Source organism: Drosophila willistoni (assembly GCF_018902025.1).
Source record: "Drosophila willistoni isolate 14030-0811.24 chromosome XR unlocalized genomic scaffold, UCI_dwil_1.1 Seg143, whole genome shotgun sequence".
Taxonomy (NCBI): domain Eukaryota; kingdom Metazoa; phylum Arthropoda; class Insecta; order Diptera; family Drosophilidae; genus Drosophila; species Drosophila willistoni.
Window position 1 is genome coordinate 8,757,280 of NW_025814056.1, and position 22,634 is coordinate 8,779,913.

Here is a 22,634-nt window from a genome sequence, read left to right on the forward strand (position 1 = left end):
CAGAGACTGAGACGGTGACAAAGGAGAAGAGGGGCGAGGACAGAGGCCATACCATTCAACTTGAAACGAAGCCACCATAATTCTTCCTGTTTCCCTTACTCCACGCCCCGTTTAGTCCGCTCTTCCAGCCATGGGCAATTGTTGTTGGCGAGAAATATGACTTTGGCCATTGCCGCTACCTCAACCTCCGTCTTTGCTTTTGCACTTTTCCGTCTTGGCAACCTTTTTTCTGCAAGTGGTAAGCTTATTTCTGCCAGCGGACCCATCAGCGGAACGCCGAGCTTGCGGGTTGTTTATCGTTCTTTGCATCTCATTGAGCTTGCTCCAAGCCCCGAGCCAGGCATCCAACCACCCATCCACCCGCTTGGTTCGGGTTGTCTACATGGACATGGATCCGCCTTTGCCTTTTGCATTTTATTTTTTCTTTGTTCGTTTTTTGCTTCTTAAATATTTTGCTTTCCTTCTTTTTACTTCCTTTTTTCCGAGTTTTATTTTTCCATTGCATATTTAACCTAATTAAAATGAGTTATACGAGCCAGGTGAAGAGACCAAGTTAATCCTTGACCTGCTTGACTTCTTTGCGGGTCTATATTTGCTTTCGCCACAAGGCGCAAAAAAAAGCTTCGATTTAATTGACCACATTTTCCATATAAGTTTAAAAAGACAGATATATTTATATCTGTATCTTAATGACAGCGTTTTCGATGCATTCCATATGGTCGTAACCACCACAGAGGAATTCCACTTCTTTAGATTGATCTTATCGCTTGACTACTTGGCGATGTATTCGCTTATCATCTTATTTGGATTTTTATAAAATTTCGAAGCGGCATTTCTCCTTTTCGACGAAATTTTTTTGAGACTTTTGGCGCTTTGGGTTTAGCAGGTGTTTTCCCCTAGCAATGTGTGATATAAGTCTACTCCGATTTCACAAGACGCTGCCTCATTTATGATTTGCTCGATCTGGATTTCCGAACCTTGATCATGATTTGTTTTATTTATTTTATGTACATACATATGTATGGATATTGGTTCCTCTTGGCCAATTGGCAAAAGAACCGCTCATGACTCAATATGACATGAAAAGCTCTACTCACTCTCCGTTTTAAATCTCACCAAAAACATTATGCTGAAATAAAAGAGAAGTTAAGCGCTCATCTCTAACAATAGCGATAAAAATAAATATCGATTGTGGCTTACAAAATCAAAAATCGATACTTTGATATGGCCATCTCTAGACTTTCCTTGTCATCCATCTAGTAGGCATTGACTCAGACAGGTATAAATAGTCGATGTATTCTGTAAAGTGCTTCATTAGGTGCTAGCCTCCGATGAGGCAACATTAAATTATTGCACCTTTTCTCCTTTGGTTTTTTGGATTAAATTTTCCCTCTTTCAAACACTAAAACGTTTTGACTTAATACATTTTCCTTATTAATTAATAAAAGATTATTGGTTTAGATGTTATAACACTTTAACTGTAAACCCACAGTAATGTAAAAAGGGTTGGCATACATAGATCCTTCAAGCATTAAAACGTGCTCACTAAATGCATTTTCCTTATTAATTATTAAAAGATTATTGGTTTAGATGTTATAACACTTAAACTACCCACTGTGATAAAAAGGATTGGCATACATTGGGTTAATGTCTTGTTTTTCAACGGAAAGAACCATCAGTCATACTCCTATATCTTATGATTTTAAACGAATGTTCCCGTTTAAGCAGCACTTACTGACGGATCTGTGAAATTCAGTGCAAAAAGTGATGAGAGGTGGACTTTTAAACAATAATTTAATAATTTGCTTTTTAACACTGATAAGTGTGGAGTTTTCGCTCGAAATTGTTTAATTTGTAGGCCAGACCAATGATAAGTTTTCCACCACCCAATTTTACAAGAACCACACAGTAATGTAAAAGGGATTGGCATACATGGAACCTTCAAGCATTAAACGTGCTCACTAAATGCATTTTCCTTATTAATTATTAAAAGATTATTGGCTTAGATGTTATAACACTTAAACTACCCACTGTGATAAAAAGGATTGGCATACATTGGGTTAATGTCTTCTTTTTCAACGAAAAGAACCATCAGTCATATTCCTATATCTTATGATTTTAAACGAATGTTCCCGTTTAAGCAGCACTTACTGACGGATCTGTGAAATTCAGTGCAAAAAGTGATGAGAGGTGGACTTTTAAACAATAATTTAATAATTTGCTTTTTAACACTGATAAGTGTGGAGTTTTCGCTCGAAATTGTTTAATTTGTAGGCCAGACCAATGATAAGTTTTCCACCACCCAATTTTACAAGAACCACACAGTAATGTAAAAGGGATTGGCATACATGGATCCTTCAAGCATTAAAACGTGCTCACTAAATGCATTTTCCTTATTAATTATTAAAAGATTATTGGTTTAGACGTTATAACACTTAAACTACCCACTGTGATAAAAAGGATTGGCATACATACGTTAATGTCTTCTTTTTCAACGGAAAGAACCATCAGTCATATTCCTATATCTTATGATTTTAAACGAATGTTCCCGTTTAAGCAGCACTTACTGACGGATCTGTGAAGTTCAGTGCAAAAAGTGATGAGAGGTAGACTTTTAAACAATAATTTAATAATTTGCTTTTTAACACTGATAAAAAGATGATAAAAAAAACTTTTTTACTTTCTCGATTAAAGTACATAACTGCCAAACGGTTATCAAACAAATCAATACTGAAATCAACAGAACTGCGATTTGTAAATGACCTCGAGTTGCTTTAAATTAAAAGTTATTCATTTAAAGCTGAATTTCCCTTGTTCATCGAAATTTCTGAGGGACTTTCGGAGTTTTGGGTCTAGAAGGTCACAAGGCGCTACCTTATTTATGACTTTTGACTTTTTTGTGGGTCTATATTAGCTTTCGCCATAAGGCACAAAAGAGAGATTTCCGAACAAAGTGTGCGAATCTCAAATGATTTTTTTTTTTTATGTTGCTCTAATGTTTTTCCTTTTTGCGGGGCGATTGTAATGGTGATACCTTTAAAATAAACGTTCATAAACAAAATTGCAGATATAGTCTGTTTTTCCTGCCCAAAAAATTTAAAAATCGGCTGGAAGACTTTCGTCAGATGCATGTTAGCTTTTCAGGTTGTTATGAATGAACAGCTGAACAATTGAAACACATTCTGTTAGGTTATACTGCTTCATAATTAGAATTGTACTAAAATGATGCTTCCAAGGAGAAGTGCAAGATTTGCTTTTAAATTTTAGTAAACATTTACTTAATGTTAATATGGGCTGTCAGATGCCACATTTCGGAAACAACTGATTAACGAATAAGTCGGGTTTTTCAAACATTTCGTCGCTTTACTTTCTACAAACGAAAATACTGTACAATATACAATTTTCCTCAATTTTATAAAACAAAATTCGGCTTGCAGAGCAAAGCACGCGAATATTCGTCGATTTGACGAAACCAAAAATAATCTGGCTTACATTTCCCATCTAGGTTTAAATTAAACGGCTTAAACGGCAAACAAACAACGTGCCAAAATAAAAACAAAAAACTGGCAACGCTATAATCCATAAAAAATAGCGTTTGTCAACACTGAAATCTAGCTTTACCCAATTTTTCCACTATTCAACACTGAAATTTCGACTAGCTTAAGTAAATATTTACCAAAATTAGCCCATTTAAATAAAAAAAGTAAAGGCTCGGACATAGATACCTGTATCTCAGATATGAGATCAGATAGCAGAAATTTTGGGGTCGGACAGTCCAGGAAGAAACATACTCAACAAGTGGTGAACCAGTGGTAAAAACAAACAATGGCCCAGAAATGTAATCTAATGAATTTATGTGCGTCCTTGGTGCAAGAAGGTGCAAAACGGAGCCCAGACATACAAACTACGGGATGGAAGAACACAGAAAGAGAGAGAAAGAGAGGCAAATGCAAAAAGACTCTAACTGAAAGCACTTAAGCCCATAAAATATTCAAGCCGTGAACATGTGGAAAAAATTACAAAAGAAAAAATAAAGAAAAGGCAGTCCAGGCAAGGACACGCAAACATGATACAAATACAAGAGAAGTGAGAAAAGTGAAGGGGAGAGGAGACCAGGAATAGTCAGTCAGTTGAGTCGCACAATTTGCCATTGCCATTGCGTGTTGTGGGCCTGGGGAATAGGCCAACAGGCAGAGCCCTGGCGCAGATACGGGTACAGGGTTGGGGCAGAGCTGGCAGCCAGAGAATGGTAGCAGACCCAGTCACTGATTGAAAAGAAAATTACGGGCAAGTAGTTGGCCGGGTTTGGTCGCCAGATGGTCTCGACGACAACGACAACGTTGACGACTACAACGACGACGTTGCTGATGTTGATGCTGATGCTGATGAGAGAAGCGGCCATAAATGTCGGTGCGGGAAAGGTTAAGGGAAACGGAAGCGCACGGCGCCGCTGCGGAAGTGGTAAAAGCAACAAAGCGAGACCCAAAGTGGCCCAGTCTATGGCATGGCCTGACATGGCATGCCATTTGCATGGCCGCCACCTCTACAATCACCACCACCATATAGACACATCCCTTCGAGCAATCCACCCATCCATTCAATCACCTACCCACCCACTCACTCGCTCGCTCGCTCGCTCGAAGGCTGGCAACTGTTTTTCTGCTTCGGCAAGCTTCTATAGGTTAGCTAGCTACTGTGGAACTAATTAATAATTTTACTCAGCAATTATAAAAATCAAATTGTTCATATTATATGTATGGGTTAGTAAATGAAAGGAATCTAAAAGGTTCTCTAATAATATTTTGTCTATTGTGTTCCATAAATGTTAATAACGATTTGTCCCCATGCAATTGCGTGGCCCATTGTATTGTAGCACAACCTCTTGAGATAACTCCACGCTATCTGTTCTGGCAGATAGCACGTTAAGGATATTAAGTATGTCCTTAAGCATAAAATGTCAATAAATGCATCCAACCGATGCTAAGCAGTTTACATTGCCTGCCAACATGATGGCGACAAGCCACTCAAAGTGAACCCCCAAGACCCACTTCTTCAGCCATGTTTTTCATCTTCTTCTTTTTCTGTTTTCTATTCCTAGTCTTGCTTTGGTTCCAGTTCCTCAGCACAATTCAGCTCAGTTTCTTGCATTACCATAAGGACATCGAGAAGAATGCAAAAAAAAAAAAAAAGGATGCATGCATCTCATATTTTTTGATATACCTACATAGATAAGCGATTTTTTGACATTTGAAGCCAGTCGCCATTTTATTATATCTCTCTCTCCCTCTCTTTTTCACTTTCTCTCAATCCTTTTCGTGCGTGTCTGTGTGTCTGTGTGTGTGTGCGGGAAAACTGGATTTTCAAGTCACTTAGTCGTTGTGAGCCAACAAAATGCAATTCTTTGTCGTTTAACTAATGTAAAAAAAAAGCAACGTATCAACTGACAGCAACTGTACTAAGGATAATGTGATGAACCTTTAGTAAAATGGATGATGGGACATATATTAACTGTCTTCAAAAGAACAAACTTACACTTAAAGCAAAGAACAAAAAAAAAAGGATACTACTTTAAGAACTAGAATAATAAATGGTGAAAGCATATTCAAAAAGGGAAAATCATTTTCAGCAGCCTTCTTCGCCGGCGAAATTCATTTACCTAATCTTTCAAGTTTTAGCATTACTCTTTCCCTGTCTATGGGTGTCAAAGTGATGAAAAGTCGCATATCTACAAAAGACAGAGTAAAGAGACCCTTATAGCAGACAATTTGATCGTTTGCTTGTATGACAGCTATCTGATATAGTCATCTGCTGTCATCAACTTTGAACTAGCATCTATTAAATTTTATAAAAATTGTTCAAAAAATAATAAAGTTATTGACTTTTATCACTGTTTTCGATCGATCGTTTCTGTGGAAGCTACAAGATATATTAGAAGTATAGCATAAGCAAAACAAAAACTATTCAAACACGTTTTGAAACTGTAATTATTTCAATAAAGTTCCAAATATGAAGTAATACTAAATTTATCAATGTGAATGTTTAACTCACAAAGTATTTTTTTATTTTGGAAGTATCAAATCAAACATTTACTTAAAATTCTAATCTAAAATTCTAAAATTGAAACTTAGCTGTGAGAAGATCTGACTATAGCACTTTAGGAATTTCTTGTACAAAAAGTGAGTTCTCCAATCTTTAAGGAAATTTGTTTCATGTTCTTACTATCTCTTCAATTGCTGTTACATATTCAATCTTTGTTATAAAGTATAGTCTCTCTATTAATTTTTTTTTTTTTTTTTTTTGTGGGTCACCTTATCTTTACTTTGTGAAAATCAAGCAATGAGAATGTGACATGAACTGTTTCACGTTATCAAAACTCTTTTTAGTTTGCATTGGCTTCTGGGTGGAGATGGTACTCAATTGGTATTGAGAGTTAGAATAGTCTGAAGCTGACAGAAGCAGGATTTTAAAATCCATTGACTGCAGCTTCCATGGACAAAAAATTACTTGCTTTTCTTGCACTGATCATCTCTGGCTGCAGTTGCTATACGATGCAAGATTTGTGTTATTTTTGGCCTGGCCCCGGATACATAGGCGATCCCACGGATTGTCGGAATTGGGGTTACTGTCAGGATAGTCTTCTTGTGACTCATGGCTCTTGTCCTGCTGATCAATTATATAATTTTCGAGATGGGACCTGCAGAAAGGCAAGTGAAGTGAATTGCCTAGCCAAACAAGAAGATATTTGTTTTCATTTGCAGCCAAATGATTATGTGGCTGATTTATCGAATTGTAGCATATATAGAATGTGTGACGAAGATTGGAATGATGAGAGGAAATACTTGCAATGTCAGGCAGGTGAACTTTTTAGCAACCAGCTGCAGAAATGTGTTAATGTTACAGATAACGAAAGGTGTCCACAGGCTCCAGATATTTGCTCAAAGATTCAGAATGGAAGTCGTCTGCGAGATGCCATGGATTGCAGGAATTATCGTCTGTGTATAAATGGCATTGGACAGCAGAAACGTTGTTCAGCTGGACGATACTTTAATCCCCAAACAGCACGTTGTCAATCAATCCCCCCAGAGCACTGCCTCGACTTTGACAATGAGTACATTTCTTATCCTCCTCCAGAGACTGATGTCTATGTCTGCTCGAAGTACTATCGAAACGATCGTTCTTCGGGGCCACAACTTTTTTCGGATGCCCTTACTTGTTATGGGTATTACGTATGTAAGTCTCAGTTTGATGTAGGCGTATGGCAAAGTTGTCCCTCGGGCCTACATTTTCAATGGTGGAGCCAAAAGTGTGCCCCAGCACATACTTACAGTTGCCCCTACGATCGTTGTGCTAACTTGAATATATCAATGGTTAGTATCATTAACACAGGGTGCAGAGAATATGCTTTATGCTATAATGATCAATCGACGCATATGGAAAAGTGTCCCAAGGATTATCCATATTTTGATGAGGCCACTGGATATTGTGGAAATGAATTTCCGAATTATACAGTTTGCTATATGAATGGTTAAGTCAAAAATAAAAAAAAAAAAAACAACGAGTTGATAAAATAAAAATATTTTTCGAATTTTTAAAATTTACTTACCATCAGCGACTGATGGCTTCTTTAAAATGTGTTATAATAAATTCATAAAAATTAAACTCCATATGTATATGAATAAAGATAAAAAAATACCGAAGATACTGATCGCTCTACAAAGAGGTAGTTGGAATAATAGACAAATATATTTGAAAAGAGAACTTGATGCATAAAATATGGATTAAAGGATGGAAAAGCTTATACAATAAGTTATAGATTAGATGAATATCACAATGTAATAGACATGCGTGTCTATTACTAACTTCTATAGCATCTGTATGTACATAGTTGTGCTCAGTTTTGAGGCCATTTCAACCAACATAGTACATCCTTTCAGTTGGCTTAGGGTATTTAAAGGTCGCTCTTTCTGTTGACTTACACTGTAACTTTCTTGTTTGTTTTCCGAATCGATATGCCCATAAATTAATGGTTTATGCATCAGCTGTCTGCCTGTAACAACACAAGTATGCCCGAACCCAGTCCCGGACCCACCTCGGTAAGCCCAAACGCCACACCCCCTTTTGGCGTCCTCCTTCTTTCTTTTTACCAGGCATCTCTGCGCCATCTCGAACAGCAACTCAAGGATGGATGATGGCAAACGATGAGACTGAAACAAAAAAAAATAACAAAAAACAAGTCTGCGTCGGAGACAAGATTTATGCTTAGCCAATATTTTCTAGCGCTGAGTCAAAAATTTGTTCGTTGGGAGCAAAAATAAAAAGGCAAAAATTTGCCTCATCCAAGTAAAGGGCGGCAGGACTCTCATCCAATTGGCTAAACTTGGCTTAAGACTAAGTAAAGGTAAATTATAAGGTATCAAATGGTAAACTTAAACGATTTACTTTGGTCTTAACTCGGTGTAATTGGATCGGATTTGCCAACTGTAACTTGCCATTAATTTCTGCTTTTGGGTTTTATTTTCGCTTCTTTCCCGTTTGCCACTTGCCACTTGAACACGCCCATTTTTAAGGCAATTAAGCAATTTTCCATTTGGCCGTAAATCAAACGCCCATCGATACAAACTAATTTTAAGCCCATTGACTAAAAGTACACCTCCCTCGAGAGAAAGAGAGAGTGTGGGCGTGGCACTTTTTGGGTGCCCGCCGAAGGCTTTGCCATGGGTGACCGTTCAAAAAACCGCAAAACAATAAATTTAAATTTTCTGCTGCCGCCACAAAAAACTTTTTTAACTGTGTGCTGCAAACTACAACCAAAGGACTGTCTGAGTGTGTGTATGTGTGTGTGTGTGTGTGTGTTTGACAGTCACGCAAATAAATGAACGGAAACGGAAACGGTTTGGTGGCTGCTCCTCCTGCTAGTGGTAGTCGGTAAGCTGATGGGAAGGCGTTCCCCATGATAAATAACGTAATTTCTTTATAACTTTTCATTCAAAAATGCTCGCTACTTTCAACTGCTCTTGTTGCGCTGCTGCTGCTGTTGCTGCGGCTGCTACTGCGGCTGCTTCTGCTTGTTGTTAAGTAAAATAAATTGCAATTTCATGTAATAAAAGTCAATCATCATAATTCAATGGCAAATGGCGTGTTGTATTGTTGAATAAGCCATGGCAAGCAAAAAGAAGCAGCAGCTGGACCGATTTTGTCTGTCATGCAAAATTATACAAATATTTGTGGAATTGGATCTGACAATGGTGAGATAAGCAAAGATGATAAAAGAAACAAAAGAAGGGGGGCAAAAGAGACAGAAAGGGAGAAAAAGACTGCGAAAGCTTTAGAATGGCATCTTCTTCCAAGTCAAAGCCGTAGTTAAAGCATTATAGCTATACAAATAACTTAGAGATACGATTCACCTTTTTTTTAATTACAGTAAAAAGTAATTAAATTTGCAAAAAAAAATATATCAAGAGTGTGTTTTTCTGTACATCAATCCAATATATTTTGAAGATTGTTTAAGCTACAGTGCTGAAATTATCGCTGTACACTTCTTCTATATACTGTACCTATTTTCATATATAGGACAACTTTATCAAATAGCATGGAAACGATCGATGGAGAATTTGGAACCTGATAAAGTATATTCTTGATATTCATCAACAGCCGAGTTGATAGAGTTCGTCTATTTCTATATGTCTCTCCGTATGAACATGAGCTAGAGGCGAAAAATTTGGTATGAAGACTTGCTTAATAAGTTTGCTGTGCAACTTGAATTAAAATTTGGCATATCAAACTTGGCGCTGTGTTATATATACTTAATTAAATAACAAAATGTTTAACTTTGACACGAAACTTGCAAGGGTATACAGTCATCAGCACTGACGTGGTTAACCCGGGGCACTTTTGTATTTATTTTTCAACTCTCAAGTACTTCCCTTTTTTTCATAGTTTAATCTGATGAAATTTTCGTAAATTGAAAATGCCATCATTAACATGCTCAATATCCTGTCGGCTTTTATGTCTTTCCCCCTTTTTTTTTTTTTGTTTTTTAATTATCAATCAAATTGAGAATGAGCTGGCTTAAATGACTCGCGACAAGGATTGAACCTCGGCTTAATCTCGTCAACTTTAATCAACTTCTGTTAAAGTCATTGGCTTTCTGTTTCCTTTATTTTCTCATTATAAGGGAACAGAAAAAAAATAAAGGAAAATAATTAAAATTTCATTTAAGCGCTGCATATACTCCATCTGCATATCTCTTTCTCACTCTCTGTCTCCCTCTATCTCTCTCTCTCTTTCTATCTGAATCCAGTCCATCCGCATACAGCCTTGGTATTTACTGATGGGCTAGAGTCGGGTAATGGGGTGCGAATTGTGAGGAATCCTGGCTAGCGTGCGGCGTTGGCCATCAACCGCAGACCGCGCTGCCGCATTCCAGTGTTAAGCACTTCTTTTGATGACAGTGCAACCGGTTGGCTAGCAGGTCTCGGTCCTTGAAGCAGGGGACAGCGGTAGGAAGCGGCCTTACCAAGCAATTATTATCCTTGACTTTCATTCTGCGGGCTCCCACATACACAATGCAATAGCAGCAACGACCCAAGTACCCAAGGCCAGAATCTAGCCTTTGTCTACCATCGCCCTGCAGGCCAGTTGTTGAATCTCTCTCCCTCTCTGTCCCTCTACCTCGTCCGATTCTTCTCTTTCTAGCTTTTATCTTCTAGCTTGTCAGAAGAGGTTGACTCCTTTCGGAGTTTCGCTTTTCTTAGCCATCCTGTGCACAAACCACACCCTTATTGTCCCTGTCCGCCTGCCCTCTTTTGCCCTCTTCTGACTGCCTTCGTTGGTTACTTGTGTTCGTTCATCTGCTGTGGTTTATGTCCTTCGTTGTTGACATTTAGTTGACATACACACAAACACGCACACCCACACACATACACATAACACAGACATCCTTGTTTGTTCTATGTTAGCCATGAGCGAAACGAGACCTCTAAAGGGGTAAATATTATTTTCCAACATTGATACAATAACAATCTGATTTAAATAATATTAAGACTTTCGAAATTGATTTTGCCTATTCAAGAAATCTCATTAAGTCGAATTAATGTCAATTTGAGGTGCTGCATAATTCAAAACCTATATTATTATTTTTAAAAATTTAGAATATTTTACGATTTTTTGTAAAATGAGTTTTCCTAGTTTTTAAAATAAAATAGTTAGTTTATCGCATTAGAATTGAACAGGACTAGCATCGATTGTGTTATTTTATAAAGGTGTCTTCACATTACGAATTACTTTCAATCAATTTTACTATCCTTTTTCACAAAATCTGTTGGGATTAGGGGAATCGGGCATTTATCCCCTTTATAGTAACGCCCCTGATGTTGGGTCGTGTAGGTCTCCGTTCTGCTCTACTACTATGCATTTGCTGTGGTGTAAACAATTTTTTGAAAGGTTATTTCTCTTGCAACAGCCGCGGTCTGCACTTTGTTCCGTTTTGCACTTCATTTGCCCGACAGAGTCCTTCGTAGCAGTAAATTCTGTTTACTCTGTTCGTTGTCGTTGTTGCATCGCCCGGACAGCTATTTGTTATGTCATTTGACTGACTGAAACCGTTGACATTTATCCAGCAACAGCATCACCACCAGATATCCAGACAACCAGACATCCAGATCTAGCCAAGCTGCAAATACAGTTTGGTTAGCTGCTCAACTCTGGCTTTGAGATATTAAATCGCTCCAAAGGGGCTTTCGATTTGTTGCTTAGTCTTGAATGCCTTTATTTATGCTTTCGTGAATAGCAATTCAAATGGTCAACTCAACTCAAAAGACAAAGGGCAGAAATGAATGCTTATTTATTAACTGGCAGAGTGGATTTATTTATGCAACAGTTTAATTTATTCACATTGTGAAGATATTCCTTTCAAGTTCAATTCTTTTCATATATAAATTTATGAGTATTTTATTGAAATTTTAATTAAGATTGAAAATATATTCAATCAAATATAAATTTCCGATCAAATAAAAAGCATTTAATATACTCATTAACCTAAAACCATTAATAATAACGAAATATTCCGAAATTTCTATTTGCAGAAATCTTTCTGTAATGCTTATATTTATTTATATGTCTTAACTTTAATATTAATATTCGTTGTTGGACTTTATAAATACTGATACCTGGATTTAAATGGATAACTCAATTTTACCCTTTACAAAAAATATGTTTTAAAAATTTACATAATTTTGTGGACCCTTCCTTGTCTCAGCCCACCCTAAAGTTCTCATTTGAAACGAGAAGGATTGTCTAAAGATAATAGAAACCAGAGGGCCAAGGCTAACTTCGTCCAAGCCGAAGTTTGTATACCCTTGCAACTTTTTTTTTTTTTTTTGTTACTCTTCCCAGGCGTCAAAGAGGAAAAATATTTTATCTAAAAACTCGAATTTTCCAAAAAGAATGGAATAAAATTCACTGTTTTCGACCGATTGTTTCTATGGGAGGTATTTGTTATAGTCCCTCGATCCTGATCAAATTTGGCATAGTGGTTTGTAGGTATTTCAAAGTGATAAATAACAATGTTTTTGGGAAATCACTGTTTCGGACCGATCGTTGCTATGGGAGCTATGTGTATGATTTAGTGATCCGACAGGACAGGTTGACAGGATGAATCCGGAATATATAGATGCTTACATGCAAAATTTTAGCTCTGTAGCTCTTGCGGGCGAACGGACGGACGGAATTGGCTATATGAACTCTTCGTGCTGATCAAAAATATATGCATATACTTTACATGGTTGGATATGCTTTCTTCTATGCGTTTTACACTTCTGGCCAGGGCAAATATACCCTTTATGCAAGGGTATAAAAATGGTTTTCTTTGATTTTGTCCTATGAGACAACTACTTTAAAGGGCAGTTAATTTTCCATTTCCATTGGATTTACTATTTTCGCCTGCCACCGGGAGTGGGCCTAAATGGTTTTCGTCTAGATTTTGAGTCCACAATAAGCACTGACTGACGTTTGAGAAAGTTTCGTGAGGGCACTTCATTATCATCATCCGCGGTGGCCACTTAACAAAAGAATAGAAGAGTAGTTGTCGAATAATTCTAATGAATGTATTTGGAACTTTACCTGCTGCCGGGGCTTGTTCTGGCGAGGATGAGGAAGTGCCAGCTGCCCTTTGGGCACGTCCAGCAAAAAGATTGTAATAGCACATAGGCATGGGCTGAGGTTTTTCACCCTCGTGCACTGATGGTGACTTTGGTGGCTCTGTCTTAAATGCCTCCTCCTCTTCTTCCTCCAGATCGAGCTTGGGTATCTCCAATGGTGGCACCTCCTCAAGCTTGCTAAGCTCTTGACAACGTTTGATTTTCAACTTTAGTATCTGTACAAATGGATGGAGAGAAAGCGAGAGAGAAAACTAATTAGAATATAATGAAATATATATGTGTGTCTGTCCATTTTCTACCTCAATTAGATCCTCATCCTCAGCCGTGTGGGTAAGAAAGTTGGGCAATTCGGCAACACTCACATGCAATTTACGCTCTGGCATGTCAATATTGCTCTCATCTACCTCCTGGACTTTGAAAATCATTTCGCAAATGCGCTCTTTTAGATATTTAAGGACCCCCATGGATTTATCGGCTGCATCTACATCCTTTTTGCGTTCAACTTCCATGGAAGCAATATTATTTTTAATTTGTTCAATAACCTCTTGATTAACTTCACTCTCCTTGACATCGGAGAATTTCGAAGCCTCCAATTCGCTGGTCAGAGCCTCGCGTTCCGCCTCCAAATTTGCCTTTTCCGCTTCGGCAGCCTTGCGCAAATAATTCAAACGGGCAGCCGATTCTTTTTGGGCGCTGAAACGTTCAAATACCTCAAGGGGTGAGGTGGCACCAGATGCCTCCATTAATTGCTTGAACAGAGTCTCCATATCGCCGGTGACACTCTCCAGCTGAGACACGGGCTCCCCATCCACATCCCCATTCTCAGTCTTGGCCGTATGCTGATCCCCCGAACTGGATCCAACGCTATCCTGATGGACTAAAGTTTTGGTCTCCGCAAACAATTTCCGTCCAATGCGCTCCAATTCCAGTTTACGTGCCTCCACTTGCTTGCGAAAATCAAGAGCTTGACGTTCTCGTGTCTTTTGCGATAAATTTGCCTGTTGCTCTTGCCGCTGGAGTATAACCTTGGCTGCATCTCGCATTTCGATAGCCTCATTATGGACTTGTTGCAACCGCTCAATTTCGGCCTTTTGTTCGCTCAACGAATGCTCCAATTCTCTGAGACTTCGCTCAAATCGCTCGGCATCGTTCATGAGAGATGCCTCAATGGAACGATATTTCTTACGTATATGCTCTGCTTCCATCCATTGGACATTTGTGCGATGAATCTCGTTCTCCAGTTGGCAAACAAGCTTTCTATTAGCATCCTCTTCAAGAGTTTCTGGTGGTTTCTCACCAAGATTTTGATTCTGAGCCTCTTTGTTGGCCAAAAGTTCGCGATATTTCTCCACCAAACGTGTGAAATACTGTTGACGCATTTTGAAACGATGGCGCATTAGATCCATTTGCTTGCGACTCTCTGTGATCTTGAGATCGGTGAGAAAAATGGCATCTTCGGCATTTTTAGCCCCTACCGGATATGTGGCTTTGCCTACAATAATGGTGGGCGTGGCACTTTGAGTTCTTCTTGGCTCGCTGCTAGGCTCCTTGATGACCACTGGTCGTTGTAGAGGATTACGCAAGCGACTCACTTTCACAGTCAGCTCTTTAATATCCTTTTTCAATGTGGTTATCGTATCACAATTAATGCGATTCTGTTTCTGCCATTCGGCTGCATTGGCCGTCTTTTGGCCCTCTTCAAAAAATGGGTAAATATATTAATTGCTTCTACAAAAAATTAATATCAAAATCTTACCAGCCAATAAAATACGTTTTTTAATTTCATTGATTTGTTTATTCAATTCGTTTAGCTTCTCGGATTCCATAACGTTAACTAAACTGAACTGTAAGTGAGAACAAATTCACAAGGCAAACAAGTTGGTTGATTATTTGTTTGATCAATTGAAAATATGTTACCACAATTTGGTTGCTAACAACAATGGCTAGCCAAAGAGTTGGTTTAGCTTTAGCAGATTCGATTTTTGTATACCCTTGCATGCCTCTAAGTTATTCCATTTTAAAAGTAGCAAAAGAAAAAAACCTTTTTGTTTAAAGTGATGTGTGAGTGAATTTACACGTAAGAACAGCCTAAAATTATGCTAATGTACATAAAAATATAAACGCATATGCGAAATTTCAGCATTTTAGCTGATTTTGCCAAACAGGTATATATATATATATATCTAATATGAGTTTCACAAGTCTGCCTTTAATTAATACATCCTGACTACAATTTGAGTTACCACAAAAATTTCTATTTCTATTTCATTATTTCAATACACACAAATAGATGGGGTTGGTAAAGCCGCCACCGCTTTCGTTTCGTTTTCTGTTAACAAATAAATTGAGTAAAGAGGAATAAAAATTACTACTTCGTTTTCGGGCCAAATCCAGCACACAATTTTTCGACACAATCGCCCACCAGCAACAGGAATTGCTCTGCTGTATTGGACTCTGGGAAACGACAGCGCAATTGTTCTAGTTTACCCTTTGGAGCATTCGCATAGTTTAAGTTCATCCAGCGGCAAGTGTCGCTGCTATTGCCGAAATATTCAATTTTCCAATTGGCATCCAGTTTCATATGAATCAACAATTCGAAGCTCGCGTTATCCCAGAGGAGCATGTAGTAGCTAGCAATGGGTTCATGTTTTTGCCAAATTTGAATTTCACCCTCGCCTAAAATATAGAAATATGAATTTTATTGTGCCAAAATGGTGTGAAATAAAAATATTTATGTAATACCATAACGTTTCCAGTCCTTGAAATTTTCCAAATAATCAATTTTTGTGGGTTCACTAAAAATCTTTATGCCTGATTTAACTATATTCCTGGGATCAACAATCTCATAGATTTGGTATACTTTTACCACTATTTGAGGAATATCTGGCTGTTTATTATCTTTGCCGTTTTCAGCCACATCTTGTTTTTTTAAATAAATAATATTACTGGATGAATTCTCTTCATCAATTTTGAATAAAGAATTATAACCACTTGAATCAATTTTGACAAGCTGATCATTCACTAAGATTTTAGAATCGGTTTCTTTTATGTTACTATTATCTGAAGATACGTGTTCTTCACTCTGAGACTCCTTAATTATCTCTTCATCAATTTCTAAAAAAGAATTATAACCACTTGAATCAATTTCGAAAAGCTGATCTTTCATTAAGATTTTAGAATCGTCTTCTATGTTACTATTATCTGAAGATATGTGTTTTTCACTCTGAGAATCGTTAATTATCTCTTCATCAATCTCTAATAAGGGATTATATCGTTTAGAGTCAATTTGTAAAATTATGTTGTCTAAAAAGGTTTTTGATTCAATTTTTTCAATGTGTTCGTCACTCTGAGAAACTTCAATTAGCTCTTCATTAATTTCCAAAAAGTTATTATATCGTTTAGATTCAATTTCCAAAACTATCTCCTCCAACCAGGTTTTTGATTGAACGGTTCTTTCAGTTGTGCTATCATGGGGATTTCTTGTAAAGGTATTTACAATTCCTGATAATCAATGAAGGAAAATATAATAAATTAGACATCGGATAATTTAAAAAATACATTTCTAAATTCTGAAGAATAATAGAATTTAGGTATAAGCCGTATCGAGGTCATTCTTACGACCTAGATAACACAATAAAGTGGAACTTGGAAGCACGAGCTAATCAAGCTTCCTTTTCACCTCATGTGCTTCCTTTTATTGTCATACTCGTAGTTTGACATCGAGCCGACTATTAACCAAAATTTGAATCAAAATTTAAATTTCAGGGTCTAGCAATCAATGTTCAACAATCAACATAGATACACATATTCAAAAGTAATCGAAATTAATATAGGTAGATCTAAAGTTTAACCCTCTTTGCGGTTAATTTATATTTCATTAACGACACTAATTTTAAATATTTACCCATCAAAGTTTTGGCCAACATCCGCCCAATTGATTTTGAAAGTGGTGCCATAACTATTCTTGCATCCATATAAAAAGTTTCTTCGGGTCTTGGTAATTTTTTCTTGTCACCGAATTTAGATTTATATTTCAAATTTTGAACTGGTATGCCCATAAATCCTTGTATAAACCAAGAGCCAGCGCTTTTATTAGCCAATAGCAATGAAGTCTGTTGACTACTTTCGGGCAAAATGGAATTGCTTGGATCAAAATCGGTCTCGTTGGTTGCTTGGCAAGGCATCTCCATATCGGATAGTCTAAAATAATGAATGCATCCTTGTTCATCCTTGTCATTGGATTGTTGACGAGACCATTCCGTTATATCCATTTGTTTGGCACTCGGCGCCTCTGTATGCTCTGTATTTGGTATTGTCACATTTGTAACTAATTTTGGTTTAATTTCATCATTCATCATACATCCAAAGTCTTTGAATAGATGCTCAATTTTTGGTAGGGAATCGCTTTTTAATGGCTCACTGTCTTTGTCTTTCGGAGGTTCAAAATTTGAAATATTCTTGTCGTCCATGATGTACTGCGCTATAAGTTGAATACTTTGAGAGAATATTTAAAAACAAAAAAATAAGAACTGGAGAAATAAAATCGAATAGTTCTAGTTCGACTACCAAATATGTACTAACTAAATGAAAGAAATGAGAGATGTTCCAAAACATCTAAACTTGTGAATGAAAAGTCTAAGGGTTCTTAGATGTTAGATGTTTTATCTCAAATGTCAGTCGTATATATGTATGTATAAAGCATCTATGTATGTATATATGTATATGTGGATGTACTTATTTTACTATGCTTGACCTGCTTGAGCACATCCTGAGTTTATTGCTTTCTTTAGTCACATATCCTTACTCACTCACACGCATGTTGGCCATCGTTCGAAAAGTTTTCCATTGTCCACATGGCAACTACTATTTCCTCTAATTACAATTTGCGCTTTGCTAAACAGAGCGTGCCGAAAAGTGAAAAAGTAAAGCGCACAAGAACCCAACAACAACCATAGGAAAAAAAAAAGAAGAAAAATATAACGAAAATTATATGAAAACGATGAGCCAAGGAAAAGAAAGAACAGAAAAAAACCAAGGTGGAGACAATGGATAAATATGCTTTGGAGTGGGCATCAAATTACATTGACAACAAGTTTTTACTCCAGGGGCTTTTCAATAGGAAAAAACGAAGATGACATAACAAAATCTTCTATGCGTAGCCGACATTGTGATGTACACTTCAATTGCTGTTGCTTTAGTCTCTCACTAGCGGCACTTAGAAGTCCATTGAGTCCTTTTGCTGTTTGCAGGGTATTAAAATAATGCAAAGTTTCTGCTAGATGGATGAATCAACGAAGGGAGAGAAGGGAAGTTAGCCGCCAGCCAAAAGTTAATGGCAAAGTATGTAAAAATATTTGAATCTCAAATATGGATAAAATGTTTGTGTGTTTGTGTGTGTGTGTTGGTACTAGAGAAAATGAATTCAAAGCGCTGCTAAAGTAAATAAATAGCAAATGCAAACCAAATGGGAAAAACGGTGAAAAACACACAGACAAGCATAAAAACAAAAAAAAAAAAAGACGGCAACTAAAATGAAAAGAAAATTTTTTAAAAGTAAAACAATCAAAATTTGCGCACCATTAAATTTGTATGGTATTCCGTTTTCCTTTGCCAGAATTTCATGTGTGTGTGTGTGTCTGGACTGGTCTCTTTGTGTGTGTAAGTGTCTGCTCTGATATGAGTGTGTGTGTGAGTGCTCTACATTGAGTTTTTTTGTTGCACTGTTTATACCTTTAGATTTACCTTCTTCTTTTTTCTTCTTCTGCTGGAATTGGCAAGTAGCTCACTTAACCCCTTGTTACCCTCTTTGTTGACACTTTCTTTACTCTTTTTCTCTCTCTTTCTATCTCTCTCCCTCACTCTTTCAGTCTGTCCATGGATTCTCACTCTATTATTTACCTAACAGATTTAGAAGCAAACTTAGCGACATGTTCAAATATGACTAGCATTGAAAATATTAGTTTTTTGCACATTAGGTGAGTGTCTCGACTACAGAATATCCTTTTGTATTAAAGGATGTATTAAAGTCGCCAAAAATGTATGTATAAGACAGAGTAAAGATTAATTTCACAAAAAAAGAATTTTAGGTCTAGGACAAACAAATTTGTTAAATTTGGCCCCGAAATTAAATTTGAAGTCAATTAAAAATCTGAATTTTGTATGAATTTCTTTTACTTGGGTTTTTTAACTTGGCGTGATTTTACGTCACAAATTGATTCAAAAGTATGAAATGATTTTCGTGTTGAAAATTAGCAGTTTTGATTAAAATTAGATTACCATAAGATACTTTTCTCTCTCTGAAAAAGAATACATTCATGGAGACCTCTAATAACTTTATTTGGCCATTCATTGATTCCTCAAATATGCTCTTCCATACAATGTGTTAGAGGAATTAAATTCAAAACAAATAAGAAATAAGTTATTATTGATTTATGCATTTTTTAAAAACATGTGTGCACAACTTTTGTTAGTAAATATTTTATAGAGATTTTAAAAGTGCCTGCTATAAAAGTAAAAAACGACAGATATAAAATATTAAAAATAACACACGCTCAAAATGAATTTAGGATCAAACGACCACTGGGCGTATGAGTAACAAATAGTTTACAGAGTTTAAAATTTAAAAAAGTCTCAAATTAAATTACATACATGAAGACTATAGCAAAAGTATAGTTTGTTATTATTATTTTAAAAGCCACAGTTAGCCCTAGTTAGCTGCTATTTATAGGAATTCATATTAATTAAATTGGCAACTAATTGAAAATTTATTTCATCTGAAATTTTGATTATAAATGTTTTGCTTTTAGCATTGAGTTATTATTTTTCATTAGGCGGCACTTGACTAAATTTATGAAGATAACATTTGTTATCTGAATTTTTACTTTCATCTCTCAGCTCAGAGCTTTCACCTGGCAGCAGTAGCTCCCCATACAAGGATACGGATGTGTAGAGGCGCAAGGACAGCTGCTTCTACTTCTGCTTCTGGTTCTGATGGTGCTCCTGCTGCTGCTGCTGTTAGCTGCCAGCTGTTGCCAGGATATGCTTGCAGAGCATTAAAACTAATTACTCATAATCATTTTGGCGGCAAGTGCTGGCAACTGAATCTAGGGACTGAGTATTCAGCCGCCTAACTGTGAGCAGCCTGTAAGCAGCCTGTGAGCTTCTTGGCACACATTGAAATTAATTAAAATTAAGCCACATGTGGCAAGAATTCAAATTTTGAAAATGACTCAACCGCAAATGATGGGGAAATTAGTGTATGTATGTTTGTTATGTCTGTGTGTATTTGTGCGGGGGATGAGTGTGTGTGTGTGTATGAGAAATGGAAAAATCAAAAAGTACAAAGTCAAATTTAACAGAATGTATAACAAATGGTAAATCTCTGTAAAATTAATTAAATTTTTGTGATTTAATAAGAAGAAAGCAAAGAAGACGAATGCCAAGTAAAGAGCGAAAGTCGAACGAGAGCAACAGAGATAGAGACAGATAACGAATGAAAGAGATGATAATAGAAAGTGAGATGGGCTACCGTTGTGGGTGGTTTTATGCTGATTATGCCATGTCACTCTGAATGCATGTGGTTGTGTGTGTGTGTGTGTGTGTGTGTGTGTGTGTGTCTGTTTGTGTGTGTAGTGAGAGTCAGGTTCGCTGACCTTTTGGTCTGACATTTGCTTTTATCCTCGTCACGATGCCCAGGCAAAGCCAGGTTTTGTTTGTTCTGTTCATTGGTGTGTATGTGTTTGTATATATATGTGTGTTTTTATGTATGTGTGTGTGTGTGTGTCTGTGTGTACCTCCGCCACCTGCTCGAGCAGCAGCTGGCAAAACATTTGCAACGTTGCCAAGCGCAACGCAGCGCGAAATTATTCTAATTAGGAAACAAACCTTTTCCTCTTTGCCCCTTGTACTACCGAAGGGTAGGGCCCTGGCTGAAGAGCGAGGGGCGGATCCAGAGCAAGAGATTTTATATATAAGGCTGGCATTTGTAGCATATATTTGATTGTAGCAGATCTTGCTTGAGCACTTCTTCTTTTTCTGCAATCCTTTTGGTGGGAGGACAACTCTCTACCAGTTGCTTCTGCCTGGATCCGGCACTGTAATGTTCAGCCGTCAGTCCGTCGTCCATTTTACCTTTCAAAGGTGTCTTACATTAAATACGTACACACACACACATACATATAAACATGAATTTATATATGTATACTTAAATATTAAATAATATTTTATATACCATTTCAAAATGCTTAAGTTTTTGCCATGCATTTAAAAAGCATTTGCATTAGCCCAACTAATTAGATTTCCTACACGAAGGGTTGCCATAATTTACTATCAGTACTGCCAAAACGATTAACGATCAGCACAAATGCGCTATTATCGATAAATTCTGATTTTCGATATTAAATGACGTTTTTAGTTTTAAAAGAAGAAAACCTCATTACACATTAATTTAATAGAAAAATGTATTTACTAGATTCCTAGATTATTTCACGCCTCATTCTGATGATAAAATTGAATTTCCCATTATGGCCAACTGAATTTATGAACCATAATATGCATTGGACGCTACCTGCGGCACTGGCATTCTAGACTCTAGGTAGTAGGCATCATAGAAATGATTTATTATCAGCTATGTAGATGTGTGAGAGCCATGAATTTCTACCTACGGATAAGGAGGTGTGATGGCAGCTTTTTGTGTCAGATACGATGGCAATGGCAGCATGTGCTTAATAGTTTAACGCTTCATGTGCCACTTAGAGTTAGAGTATCCGGGTATACATATGTACATATGTATGTATGTATATACACGGAGCCAACTTACATCACACCTCATTCTAAACTCAATTCACTCTGCATGTTGGCAGGGATAATGGTTATGATGATGCTGATGATAATGATGTTACTTCAGTTTACAGCCACTGGACGACACGTGCTCAATTTTCACATCAGACTACGACGCGTTTCATTTTCCAACATCGCGATGCTATTTGCTGCATGTCCTGATGTGTGGGCTATGACACGGTGCATGACCAAAGGAAAAGGTATCTCTGATTCAGACGTGCTGAAATCTGAAATCCAAACCAAGCCAAGCCAACCGTATATCCACCGTCACCCTTCACCCTTCTCTTCATCGTTCTCTCATCAGTGGCAGTGTCGCCTTGATGTATGAGATTTTTGCGCCTCATAACCAAACGCCATGCTTATGACGCGATCCTTTTGGTAATCAGGTGGAGATGTCCCCCTCTTTCATGTCGCCAGTTTGTTGCTCTTTTTTTCAGCTTTTGTTTTTGTCTCTGTGCACTCGCCAAAAAGTCCCAATGGGAGGGCTAGTGGGTGTTACTTGGTTTATTTTGGTTAGCTCGACGGGGCGTGAATACGGTGGCTGTCTGTAGACCGGTGTTGTTTGTTTGCTTAAACGAAATTGGCACGACTGGCGTCGACTGGCATTGCTACCGTCATGTTGACAATTTGCTCGTTTAC

At 37.3% G+C, this 22,634-nt stretch overlaps 3 protein-coding genes across 3 annotated transcripts in view; 1 reads left to right on the forward strand and 2 right to left on the reverse strand.

The window, feature by feature from the left end:
• Positions 1 to 22,634, forward strand: part of LOC6645657 — a 115,189-nt gene that overhangs the window by 63,631 nt on the left and 28,924 nt on the right. The gene's annotated exons all lie outside the window — the stretch shown is intronic.
• LOC6645652 (pinin) lies at positions 12,772 to 15,035 on the reverse strand. Its single transcript, XM_002068323.3, has 4 exons — positions 14,914 to 15,035; positions 13,457 to 14,853; positions 13,120 to 13,372; positions 12,772 to 13,057 (listed from the first exon to the last, which is right to left on the reverse strand). The coding sequence occupies exons 1-4, from the start codon at positions 14,981 to 14,983 to the stop codon at positions 12,930 to 12,932; spliced, it is 1,848 nt and encodes a 615-aa protein (XP_002068359.1). The 5' UTR covers positions 14,984 to 15,035; the 3' UTR covers positions 12,772 to 12,929.
• On the reverse strand, positions 15,391 to 17,777 carry LOC111518961. The gene is made up of 3 exons (XM_023177358.2): positions 17,062 to 17,777; positions 15,900 to 16,658; positions 15,391 to 15,833 (listed from the first exon to the last, which is right to left on the reverse strand). Exons 1-3 carry the CDS (start codon positions 17,624 to 17,626, stop codon positions 15,526 to 15,528), a joined length of 1,632 nt encoding a protein of 543 aa, XP_023033126.1. The 5' UTR covers positions 17,627 to 17,777; the 3' UTR covers positions 15,391 to 15,525.

Bases quoted from the DNA above. Each gene is read 5' to 3' on its own strand.
- LOC6645652 (XM_002068323.3), bottom strand. From the start codon at position 14,983: ATGGAATCCGAGAAGCTAAACGAATTGAATAAACAAATCAATGAAATT. The intron at 14,854-14,913 runs GTAAGATTTTGA...CATTTTTTGAAG, and splicing joins AAAACGTATTTTATTGGCTG to AGGGCCAAAAGACGGCCAAT. The intron at 13,373-13,456 runs GTAGAAAATGGA...CCATTTGTACAG, and splicing joins AGGATGAGGATCTAATTGAG to ATACTAAAGTTGAAAATCAA.
- LOC111518961 (XM_023177358.2), bottom strand. From the start codon at position 17,626: ATGGACGACAAGAATATTTCAAATTTTGAACCTCCGAAAGACAAAGAC. The intron at 16,659-17,061 runs GTAAATATTTAA...ATTGATTATCAG, and splicing joins GTTGGCCAAAACTTTGATGG to GAATTGTAAATACCTTTACA. The intron at 15,834-15,899 runs GTATTACATAAA...TCTATATTTTAG, and splicing joins CAAGGACTGGAAACGTTATG to GCGAGGGTGAAATTCAAATT.